Source organism: Myotis myotis, unplaced genomic scaffold (genome assembly GCF_014108235.1).
Source record: "Myotis myotis isolate mMyoMyo1 unplaced genomic scaffold, mMyoMyo1.p scaffold_m19_p_10, whole genome shotgun sequence".
NCBI lineage: Eukaryota > Metazoa > Chordata > Mammalia > Chiroptera > Vespertilionidae > Myotis > Myotis myotis.
In genome coordinates this window covers 79,518,666-79,531,135 of record NW_023416314.1, presented here as the reverse complement: position 1 = coordinate 79,531,135, position 12,470 = coordinate 79,518,666, and the positions used below count along the sequence as shown (strand labels likewise).

The 12,470-nt window shown below is 63.1% G+C and overlaps 1 protein-coding gene across 1 annotated transcript; it reads left to right on the top strand.

Annotated features, from left to right (window-relative positions):
- Window positions 1–380: 380 nt before the first annotated feature.
- Window positions 381–12,276, top strand: SLC22A11 (solute carrier family 22 member 11). Its single transcript, XM_036323937.1, is given in 13 exon segments — window positions 381–1,020; window positions 2,519–2,622; window positions 4,633–4,787; window positions 4,886–5,054; window positions 6,430–6,449; window positions 6,452–6,552; window positions 8,711–8,758; window positions 8,760–8,804; window positions 8,806–8,834; window positions 9,936–9,967; window positions 9,970–10,149; window positions 11,020–11,128; window positions 11,949–12,276. Coding segments are annotated over 13 exon segments (1,593 nt in total). The 5' UTR covers window positions 381–627; the 3' UTR covers window positions 12,157–12,276.
- The last annotated feature ends 194 nt before the right edge of the window (window positions 12,277–12,470 follow it).

Below are 12,470 nucleotides of genomic sequence, written 5' to 3'. Positions count from 1 at the left end.
GGAGAGACTGGGCCAGCGCGGGCCCTCCTCCAGCTCCGACCCCCCCCCCCCCCACCTGCCTCCTCCTAGTCCAGCCAGGAGGGCCCTGCCCGGGCCTCCCCTCCATGCTTTGGCGATGGCCTGAAATGGTGAAGGTTAGGCCGACGTTTCCTGATTTAAGGGGCCACGTGCGGAGGGCCCTGCGAGTTTAAGATTCAGGAACACGTGGAGCCGCCCGCGGGGCTGCCGAGCACTTCCTCACCCAGGAGCCGCGTGGAGGTTGATCTTTAACGGAGACAGTGCTGGTGGAGATGCCTCCACGAGGTAACTCAGAAACACCAGGCGTCGCATCTTATTATCTTTTAAAAATCGACCTGACCTTTCACTCCGGGTTGGAGAGCCAGGCGCCCAGGTAGCCCGGCACAGCGTCCGCTCTGCGGGGCGTGGGGCATCCGTGTGGTCTCGCCTAGAAACGGGGTAACGCGCATCGGGGTCACCTTGGGCCGGACTCAACTGTGCGGAGAGGTGATCGAGGCAGACCCGGGCCCGGGGGCCGGTGTTCGCCAGTGGTTCCGGGCAGCAGGCCGGACACTCGGGCTCCCTGACCCCCGCCCCAGGAGAGCTGCCGGGGCGCCGGCCGCCCTGGCCATGGCGTTCTCGGAGCTCCTGGAGCGAGCTGGGGGCGTGGGCCTCTTCCAGACCCTGCAGGTGCTCCCCCTCCTCCTCGCCTCCATCTTCCTGCCCTCCCACATGCTCCTGGACAACTTCTCGGCGGCCACCCCGGGCCACCGCTGCTGGGCCCACATGCTGGACAGCAGCTCTGAGGCCCCCGCGAACCTCACACGGGAGGTCCTTCTGCTCATTTCCATCCCACGGGGCCCCAACCAGGAGCCCCAGCAGTGTCGCCGCTTCCGCCACCCACAGTGGCAGCTCCTGGCGCCCAACGCCACGGCCACCAACTGGAGCGAGGCTGCCACGGAGCCGTGCGTGGACGGCTGGGTCTACGACTGCAGCACCTTCACCTCCACCGTCGTGGCCGAGGTAAGCCCCCCGCCCCCCAATAGCTTTCCTCCTTCAGGCCTCCCAGGGCCGGCCGGCCACCTGCAGTGAAACGACATGCCACTCCCTCAACTTGCTCGCGGCCGATTCTGATGTGCGGCCAGGGCCACAGGCCCAACAGGAGCCCTAGGATCGTACATTCTGTTGGCGGATTCAGAATCAGTCAACATTTAAACCCTTAATAACCGCGGAGCAAACCTCACCTCCGCCTGGGACGTGCAGGCACTGTTCCAATGCTCTCCCTGCCGCACACCCTCACTGTGCTCTCACGGGCTGGGCGTATTACGTCCCCATTTAATAGAGGACCAAACAGAAGCACAGAGAGGTGTAGTGACCTGCCCCAGGACACACAGCTAAAGCGTCCTGGGGGCCGGAACCTGGCTCCCGGTCCCTCTCCTGTCCCGCCTCCGTGTCGTGAGTGAGCACCAAGGAGACAGGCAGGCCCGGTGAGGGGGAAGGGACAGGCAGGTGGGAAGGCCTCTCTGAAGAGGGGACATGGGAGGTGAGACCTGGGTTACAAGGAGAGGAATCAGCCACGTGGAGGTGGGGCAGTCTGGTCCAGGCCGAGGTCTGAGTGGGAGCCGTGGGGGCCTTGAGGGAGCAGGAGGTGCTGAACGGAGGGCGGAGCCACGTGGGGAGGGGCGGAGCCACGTGGGGAGGGGCGGAGCCACGTGGGGAGGGGCGGAGCCACGTGGGGAGGGGCGGAGCCACGTGGGGAGGGGCGGAGCCACGTGGGGAGGGCGGAGCCACGTGGGGAGGGCGGAGCCACGTGGGGAGGGCGGAGCCACGTGGGGAGGGCGGAGCCACGTGGGGAGGGCGGAGCCACGTGGGGAGGGCGGAGCCACGTGGGGGGGGGGAGGGGGGGAACGTCGCTGAGGCTCTGGGCAGGCAGTGCTGCGGCCTGACTGCGTTTTCCAGAGGTCACTTTGCAGGGGACCATGCCCCTCAGGGACGGGGCTCCCGCTGCCGTCACCCCGTCACCCCGTCACCCCAGAGAAAGACAGGAGCTTAGCTGTCAGGCTCCTGTAAAGGACTGACCGGGAGGAGCGGGGCGGGGGCAGAGGTCAGGGGTGCCCGCCCCGGGCTGGAGGCACAGCCTGTGAGAAGCAGCTGTAGCCCCATTTCCGGACGAGGAACGGGCTCCAAGGTGCAGGAGCTCACCCGCCCCAGCCGCAGCCAGCACTGAGCTGGGCTTAACCCCCAGGCCCACACCGTCCACTCCGAGGGGCCTCCCCACTCAGACGCGAGGCCCTGGCACATTGTGCCACGCGGTGGCTGCGAGCAGAGTGAGGCCGGCGGCCCGCACACCGGCCACCTCTTCACCCGGCCCCAGGGATGGGGGGCCCCAGGGTGGGCGGCCGGACCCGCGGGACCCGGGCTGAGCAGGCGGTCCTGGCTAGGAACTCCCGGCTGGGCCTCCCTGCCACCCGACTCCGCTCGTCCTCGCCCCGAGCGGCTGGCACATCTCCTTCCCTTCCAGTGGGGCCTGGTGTGCGGCCGCCAGGGCCTGAAGCCCGTGGGCCAGGCTGTCTTCATGGCCGGGAACCTGCTGGGCGCCCTGGCCTGGGGCCTCCTCTCCTGCTGGTGAGTCCTCCTGCTGCTGCTGCTGGGGAATGAGCATGGAGTGTGCGTGCGTGTGTGCGGGCGTGTGCATGCATGTGTGTGCGTGTGTGCACATGTGTGTGCGCATGCATGTGTGTGTGCACGTGCGTGTGTGGGCGCGTGTGCATGCATGCGGGTGTGTGCGTGTGTGCACGTCAATGTGTGCATGCATGTGTGTGCGCACGTGTGTGTGTGGGCATGTGCGTGCATTTGTGCATGTGAGTGTGTGCATGTGTGTGCACGTCAATGTGTGCATGCATGTGTGTGTGGGCGTGTGTGTGTGGGCGTGTGCGTGCGTTTGTGCATGTGAGTGTGTGCATGTGAGTGCATGTGTGTGCGCATCAATGTGTGCGTGCATATGTGTGTGGGCGTGCATGCGTGCATGTGCGCACGTGTGTGCGTGTGCAGAGGCAGGCAGGGGTACAGAGATGTCGCGAGAGGGTTCATGGTCCCTGAGAGGGGACTCCTGCCTGGTGCCCAGCACGCAGGCCTCGGCTCCAGGCTCCTCCTCAGAGGGCCTTCTAGGCGGCGGAGTGGGATCCTGCCCCGCCCTCAGCGGAGCCCCCTCTGCGGCACCACCATGCATCGTGTCCCCACCAGACGTCGCTCCGAGAAGGCAGGGGCTGGGGGGCGTCCCCAGGGCCGCCGGTGGCTCAGTGATCGTCGTAAGTGGATGAAGGTTTCCCAGCTCTGGCCCTGGGCACCGGCCCTGCGGTCCCACCGCTGAGTCCCATTCCGGCGTGCGCGTCCTGGCTCCTGAAGCAGGTCCTCCTGTGAGGGGGCCCAGCCCCGCCCTGGGGTTGCTGGTGGTCATAGTGAGTGAACCACGTGGAGCTTGGGCCGAGCTCGCACAGTGCTGGCCTCGTGCTGTGGCTCCCTGTGGGCCTGGGCTACCCTGAGCCTGGCAGGGCCGAGCCACCAGGAGGGGCGTGCAGCCTCTGCTCCCCCCGCGGGCGATGGTCCGCGGGCCCTGTGAGCCAGCTCAGAGCCGGTGTGGCCCCGGACGTCAGTGGGTGGGCCGGCGTCCTCGCTCTGGGTGCTGTTGCCCCGGGTGCTGCTGCCCCGGGTGCTGCTCAGACAGGCAGGGCCCAGGCCTGCCCTCCTCTCTCCCATCGAACACGCGCTCAGCTGGACGCAGGCAGCGGCTCAGGCTGGCAGGCCCCCGGCTCAGCCCCCGTGAGCGTGTGGACACCGGGCGCAGGCCCCTCCAGGGGGTGTGGGTCGTCTCCGGGGAGCCCCTGTCACCAGCACGGACAGGCGGGGAGCTAGCTGGCTGGCTTGCCCAGGGCCCCCGGGCTCAGCCCCCGTGAGCGTGTGGGCACCGGGCGGAGGCCCCTCCAGGGGGTGTGGGTCGTCTCCGGGGAGCCCCTGTCACCAGCACGGACAGGCGGGGAGCTAGCTGGCTGGCTTGCCCAGGGCCCCGGGCTCAGCTTCAGTCCCTTCGCTCAGTGTCTTGATTTTCAAGCAGCCCTACGAGCATGTCATGGTGAATGCCTCCATTTTACAGATGGGGAAACTGAGGCTCCGAGACATTGAGTCATGAGCTCAAGGTTACCCAGGAGGGGCAGAGCAGGACTCAAACCCATTCTCTCTCTTTCTTGTAATAATTTTACATTAAAAAAAATTATTGAGTGATTTGAGAGAGAGAAGAGAGAGAGAGAGAGAGGTTGTGCCACTTATTTATGCAGTCACTGGTTAATTCTTGTGTGTGCCCTGACCGGGCATTGAACCCACAGCCTTGGCATATTGGGACAATGCTCTAACCACCGAGCTATCCAGCCAGGGCCCAAAGTCCATACTTGACAGTGAGGCTATGCTGCCCGCGGAGAGCAGGCGCTGCCGTTTCTGTGTCACGCAGTTGCACGTGCTCCTGGGTGCCGAGGAGGAGGTGCCGCCTGCACTGGCATGGGCACATGCGGCTCCTGCAGGCCCCCCGCATTCCTCCATGACCCAGGGCCCTCTCCAGGCCCCGCTGTGCTTCTCCCCAAACAGGTTTGGGCGGAAGTCCATGCTGAGCTGGTGCTGCCCACAGGTGGCCCTGGCCACCACCAGCGCCATCATTGCCCCCAGTTTCCTCGTCTATTGTGGCCTCCGGTTTCTGAATGCCTTCGGATTGGCCGGCATCATCCTGACCTCGACGACGCTCAGTGAGTCACCGGCTCGGCCACCTCCTGTCCGGGGAGGAGGGGAGGGTGGGGCTCAAGGCCACCACTCGGCCCTCACCTGCCCCTCCCTCGCCGTTCAGTGGTGGAGTGGACCACGACCCGCAGGAGGGCGGTCACCATGACGATCCTGGGATGCACCTACTGCACAGGCCAGATGGTCCTGGGTGGTCTGGCCTTCGCCCTGCGGGACTGGCGAGCCCTCCATCTGGCCATGTCGGCGCCCTTCTTTGCCATCTTCCTGATATCCTTGTAGGTACAGTGTGGGGCCTTTTCCCTTGGGGAGAGCATCGCTGGACGGGAGGGGGCCCCACAACCCCAGCACCCTGGCCGGCCGCGGGTTCCAGAATGCTGAGAGCCTTGGAAGGGAGCGCTGTGAGCGGAGCCCTGGCTGGTGAGAGACGGTCTGGGACTCAGAGTTCCAGGGCATTTCAGCCAGAGGTCTGAGGGCCCCATCCCGCACATGGGCATCATCGCGTCCTCCCCTCCCCCGACACGCGCACGTCACCTGTCGGGCCTGTGGCATCCGTGTCGGTGCGGACCGGCATCAGATACAGGAAGATTCATCCTCACTATGATGTTGGCGCCACAAAAATCCCTGGGGTCTGCAAACACCTGCTGGGGCTGGTGAGCGGGGGTCCGGGCGGGGCGCGGGGGGAGATGCAGGAACAAACACAAGTTCAGGTCCCCACAGGTTCTCTGTGCCCGTGAGTCAGCGTGGAGCTCAGGGCCCAGGTGCGTCGATTTGGGGTGTAGCGAGTCCTAAGGGCTCATTCATTTCTTCTCAAATGTTTACCTTGCTCCCACCCGCGCCAGACATGGCTGTCGGCACTGCGGCCACAGCAGCAAACACAGCCACTGACCACATGGAGTTTTGTTGCATCAACAGGCTCCGTAGCAACAAGGAAGACAGCCCATAATTACACTAACTCGGCAGCCCCCCCACCCCCGGTCGCACTGAGGGGCGTCCTGGGTGCTGTTGGTAACACCAATGAGGGGCTGAGGCCCCAGAGAGCGGTCCAGAGACCTGCTCGAGGCCACACATGTGAGCGCCAGGGGCGGCCTGGCACCCAGGCAGGCTGACTGCAAACGGGGCCGAGAGCCTGTCGGCTGGGAAGGCTCTGCCCCTTCACCAGGGAGACCCTCTCCCTGCCCATCTGCCCTGACGCCGGGAGGAAGCTGACTCACGTATAAAACCATTCTCTTCTGACGGGGATGTTTTCAACGTGTGCTGTGTGTTTTTTGTTTGTTTGTTTGCTTGCTTTTAAATTCAGCATGACGTACGCTTTCTGCCATAGAAATGCCCCAGAAAAAGAAGAAAGAAAGAAAGGGCCGAGGATCCCCCAGGCCCGGGCAGCCTGTGTGCTGGCCGTGCCCAGTGCTCAGATGGGCAGGATCCTGGCAGCCAGGAAGCCAGATGGAGTGGGCCTGGGGGAGAGGTGGCCAGGCGTCAGGGCTCATCTGAAACCATCAGGGACTGCGCCGCCCGGCCTGGCATTAGCACTGGAGACGTGGCTGCCATCTCCGCACGCCCACGGCAGTGGGAGGGCCTGCCGCCCCCTGACTCGGGGAGGGCCCGGCCTGCGTGAAAGAAGCAGAGACCCAGCAGCGCCCACTTCTTTAACAGGTGGCTGCCCGAGTCCGCACGCTGCTCATTATCACGGGCAAACCAGAGCGAGCGCTTCAGGAACTCAAAACGGCGGCCAGGATAAACGGCCACCGGGAAGCCAAGAAGGCCCTGACCATAGAGGTGGGATGCTGCTGTGGGTGACTGAGTGAGGGGCGTGGCTGGGGAGGGCACCCACCAGGTCTTATCAGCATTACCGCCAACTTCACCACCGCCCACACCACACCACCACCACCCCCATACCATCACCACCTCTACACAACACCAGCATCGCCACCATTACTGTCACCTTCACCGTCTCTATCATCATCACCATCACCACCATTACTGTCACCTTCATCTCTATCATCATCACCATCATCACCACCATCACCACCATTATTGTCACCTTCACCGTCTCTATCATCACCACCACCACCACCATCACCACCACCACCACCATCACCATCACCATCACCATCATCATCACCACCACCATCACCACCATTACTGTCACCTGCACCATTTCTATCATCACCACCACCACACCATCACCACCATCACCACCATCACCACCACCATCATCACCACCATCACAACCTCCATCATCACACCACCATCACCACCTTCACCACATCACTCATTCACCGTCTCTATCACCACCACCACCACCACCATCACCATCACCTCCATCATCACCACCTCCATCACCACCACCATCACCACCACTATCATCACCACCATCATCACCACCACCTCCATCATCACCACCACCATCACCACCACCACCTCCATCATCACCACCACCATCACCACCACCATCACCACCACCATCATCACCACCATCACCACCTCCATCACCACCACCATCACCACCACCACCACCACCTCCATCACCACCATCACCACCATCACCACCATCATCACCATCATCACCATCATCACCACCACCACCACCACCATCATCACCACCATCACCACCACCATCACCACCACCACCACCACCTCCATCACCACCACCATCACTACCACCATCACCACCGTTGTCACCATCATCACCATCATTACCATCCTCATCACTACCATCACCACCACTATCATCATTTCTATTCAAACACAACTACCATCACTACCACCAATAATAATAATACCACTAATATCAACACCATCCACAACAGCATTACAACTATCCACACTCCACCATCACCTCCACCACCTCCATCATCACCTCCAGACCACCACTATCAATTTAATCTTCATCACCACTAGCGTCACCAATACCATTACTGACATCGCCATCAGCATCTCTACAAAACACCATCACTATTACCTTCACCACCATCATGACTGTTATCACCACCACCACCACCACCAATAACAGTACAACCATTATCAACAACATATCCACGTCACCACCACCTCATTATTCACCACCTCAATCCACATATATTGCACACTCACCTCATGGGCTTCTCCATGTATTGGGGAAACAGGCTCTCTTATTTGAAGGGAGCTTCTCAAGGAAGCAGGTGTGGAGGGTGTGCAGCCAAAGATGAGGGGAGGCAAAATGCCCTGGGGCAGGAGGATCAGGGAAGGCTTCTAGGAGGAGGCAGGCTAGAGCTGAGCAGGACTGAACTGAGCACAGGGCAGGCAGGGCTCAGAGGTACAGGAGGACCAGGCCCAGACTTAGTTTCTGGCGGTGGTGGGGACTGTGAGAAACAGGGTTGACCAGATGGCCCAACCCAGACTTGGTCTCTGGTGGTGAGTTAGAGTGATTGGGTTAACCAGTTGTCTGTGGAGATGAGAGATTGAAGACAAGGGACTGGTGATTGAGTGGGGCGGGGGGGGCGGTGAGGAAGAGGGCAGGCTGGGGGCGGGTCCGGGTCCAGGCGGGGGGGGGGGGCAAAGAGCAAATAAATGTTGACAAAATAAAAAATTTAAAAAAAAAAGAAGTGCTGGAGGAGGCTGGATGGGCACTTGGGGCACAGGGAGCCCGTGTGGCTGGCACGCCCTGATGCCAGCCTTGGTGAATGAGAGGGAAGGTGGGCTTGGTACAGTAACTGCCAAGAGGGCCAGAGCTGGGACACAGACTCTCCTTGGTTCTGAGTGGGTGGCCAGGTCTGCAGAAGAAGTTCAGCCAGAAGGCAGGGCAAACGCTGCCTGTCCCCATCCCCCTCACCCCCAGGGCTCTCCAGCCTCCGCAGTCAAGGCCAGGCTCCCCCATCACTCTGACACCATTCCCGGGCATGGGGGTGGGGCCAGCCACCGCCCCAATCCTCACGGTGGCCTGTTCTCCCCGGAGGTGCTGATGTCCAGCATGGAGGAGGAGGTGGCCTCGGCGAAGGCCCGCCAGTCGCCAGTCGCTGCTGGACCTGTTCCGCGTGCCCGTTCTCCGCCCGGAGAAGCTGCTGTCTGTTAGTGGTGAAGTACGCCACCCTCCCCTCCCCTCCCCTCTGGGACAGAGCTGCAGAGGGCAGGGAGCGCTGTGTGTGTGGGGGGACCCTGCAGGCCTCTTGGGGTGTGTTTCTGCCTGGGACAGGCAGCCCCCCAGGAGGCAGGGTCCTGGCAGGCAGGAGTGAGGCAGTGTGTGGAGATGTGGTCGGTCTGGAGGCCAGCTCCGCGAGAGGCCAGCTCGGGGGGAGGCCGGGGTCAGGCTGAGGCTGGAGCGGACCCCTGCTTGTCAGCATTGGACTCACCCCCAGCGGGCTGAGTGCCTGGAGCCAACCCTGTGAGATAAGTGCATTTACACCCCCACGAACAGGAGGGGACGGCCCAGAGCGGCAGTAACTTGCCCGAGGTGACGAGGGGCACTGGAGCCGAGGCCAGCCGTCTCCTCTCCCAGGTTCACCTACTGGGCCCGCGTGGCGCAGGGAGCCTCACCCCGCCCACCAGCCCCTGTTTTGGCTCCCAAGGGCACCAGGGACCAAGAGAAGTCCCCTTAGTGAAGCGATTGCCGTTCACGTGACTTCCAGGAGGGCTTGCTGACAAGCGAGGGTCGGATTCGATGGGGACTCATCTTGAAATAAAACGGAAGGTTATGAAACGTCCATTTTATGCTGTATTTGACCACATGCGGGTGTCTGGGTTATGATGGCAAACATTTGCTGAGTCTTAGAACAGGCTGGATCGCAGGCTTTTTGTGTGTTCACGTTTCTTTCTGACGGATTAGCAGTGATGGCAAACCTTTTGAGCTCGGCCTGTCAGCATTTTGAAAAACCCTAACTTAACTCTGGTGCCGTGTCATGTATAGAAATTTTTTGATATTTGCACCCATAGTAAAACAAAGATTTATGTTTTTGATCTTTATTTTATATATTTAAATGCCATTTAACAGAAAAATCAACCAAAAAAATGAGTGTGTGTGTCACCTCTGACACGCGTGTCATAGGTTCGCCATCACTGGCTTAGAGGGACCATCCAGGTCTCCTTCCCGCCTCCAGGCCTCCGGGCGCTCCCGGGTGCTCTGCAGCCTCCGGGGTCCACAGCGCAGGCTGGGGCCTCTCCCCGACTCTGGCTTTGCCCTGCAGCTTCTCCCACATGATCTCCTACTACGGGCTGGTCTTGACCTGCAGAACCTGGGGCGGGACATCTTCCTCCTCCAGGTCCTCTTCGGGGCCGTGGACTTCCTGGGCCGGGCCGCCAGCACCGTCTTGCTCAGGTCCTTGGGCCGCCGCGTGGTCCTGGCCAGCGCCCAGGCCCTGGGAGGCCTCTCCGTCCTGGCCAACGTGCTGGTCCCACCAGGTGAGGCCAGGGCAGCGGGAGAAGACGGCCTGCTGACCGCCTGGGTCCTCGCTGCCTGCCCACGGCCGCACTTACCACGCTGGCCTCCCCCCTCCCGGCCCCGAGGTTGCCGGGCCCATCACCCCAGCTCTGCCCGTCTGTCATGGTGGCAGCCTTTGCCATGTCATCTCAGGATCCCGTCCCCAAGCAGCCCGCCCGTGTCCCTACGGACATCGCGGGTCAGAGCGGGGAAGTCAGGCTGGCGAGAGCGGGAGCCAGGGCTGGGCCAGCCTCGGGCCGGAGGCGGGACGGGCGTGAAGCTGCTGGAGGAGGCAGGACAGGTGCCAAGTGTGTGGTTGTCTCTCAGGAGCAGGAGGCAGCGAGCTGGGGCTGCCGCGCCCGGTCTGACTCCCTGCGGGAGGCACGATGCCTGGAGGCCTCTCCCGTCCCTTCTCCTGCTCAGGAGGCCCCGGGGAGGCAGGGCGGCTGCAGCCTGGACCTGGGCTCCCGTGAACCTGCTGTTCCCCGTGGTTCTCTGTGACCCCAGGGCCCCACAGGCAGGCGGAGGGACAGTGAGAAGGATTCTGGGTACCTGGGTCCCGCGTGACCCTCTCCTTCACGGGAAGGGCCCAGGGCGCTCAGGGCCAAGAGGCCCCACACGGCCATGGCCACCCGCCAGCCAGCTCCCCCATCCCAGACCTGGCCGGGTTCTTGCCTTGTAGCCCCCTGGCCACTGCCATGAGGTCCTCCTGCCCTGAGTCCCGCCTGGCCCTGGCGGCCTGGCCCTGCCAGCGACCCGCTTCCGGCCCAGGGAGGCCTGTGAGGAGCCCAGCCTCCCTCCAGGCTGGCCGGGCCCCTCTCCGCAGACCCCATCTCCCTTCCCTCTCCCAGACTGGCAGGGCCTGCGTGTCGCCTTCGCCGTCCTGGGGAAGGGCTGCCTCGGCCTGTGCCTGACCTGCTTCTCTGTCTACAAGTCGGAGCTCTTCCCGACCTCACTGCGGTAGGCAGGGCTGCCAGGCCGGGGTGGGCGAGAAAGGGGCACCCAGAGGGCCAGTGGGGAGGGCAAGGAGGGCTGGGCATCCAGGGATACCTGGCAGAGGGCAGAGGGGACCGGCTGCCAACATGGAGCTGAGCGCACGGCCCAGCGTCCTTCCCCCAAAGGCCGCCCTCAGCCAGGGCCTCAGAGCAGCCCTTCCCTCCGTGCAGGTAGAATCTCAGAGCCCTGGTGAGGGAGCCAAGAGCTGCCCTGGTCCAGTGGGGACCCCTCCTCCTCCTCCTGCCCCTCCCTGTCCTGGCAGAGTTACCCTCAGAACCAAGCCTCCGTGGGACACGGAAAACCCGTGGTCCCGTGAGACCACCCCACGTTGGGCAGTTGGGTAAACTGAGGCTTAAGGACTCCAATCCAAGGACTTCCTCGATAGACGGCAGGAGTGGCCCCCGTTCCCTGACTCCCAGCCCAGCGCGTTCCCTCACTCCTGGTGCTCGCGTACTCGCTGTCCATCCTTCCGTTCGGATGTGCATTGATGGAGCTTGTCGATGTTATACAGAAGCGCACGCTGGGACGCAGGGCCTCCCAACCACCTAAGACCAGCACGGAGTGGGCCCTGCCCTAGAGAGTGCCCAGAAGGATGCTGGAAGGGACAACCTAGGTGGGCTCCATGGAGGAGGCGACATTAAGGGAGACCTTGAGGAGGGCAACTCCCTTAGCCCAGTTTTTCCTCCCCTGGCACCTCCTGGCCCAGCCAAATGCCCCCCTTTGGTGAGATCCCCCCTAAAGTGCCAGCTATGACAAGGGTTGGGGCCACGCCCTCTGCCCACAGGATGACGGCCGACGGCTTCCTGCAGTCGGCAGGGCGGCTGGGCACTGTGGTCGGCCCCCTGATCATAACGGCCCGCCAGGCTCTGCCCCTGCTGCCCCCCCTCATCTGCGGGGTCATCCTCATCGTTTCCAGTTTTGTCCTACCCTTCCTCCCGGAGACTCGGGGCCTCCCCCTGCCTGACACCATCCAGGACCTGGAGAACCAGTGAGTGACCCCTGGCCCCGGGAGTGGGCGGGGCCTCCCGGGAGTGGGCGGGGCCTCCCGGGAGTGGGCGGGGCCTCCCCTCGCAGCGCTGTCGCTGGGCGGCAGACGTGGCGGCCGCGGGTCAGGGAGCCGTCCTGTCCTGGGCGGGAGGGCAGGGCCTGGGCTGGGCTTGTCATCGGCGACACCGCGCTCAGGGCAGCGGCACAGAGGGCGCCAGGCTGGTGTTTCTGAAACCGTTGAATCCTGACGACAGCCCTGGAGGGAGCGGCCATCGCCCTCTGCGTTCACACAGAGAGAGGAAGCGGCTTATTCGCGTCT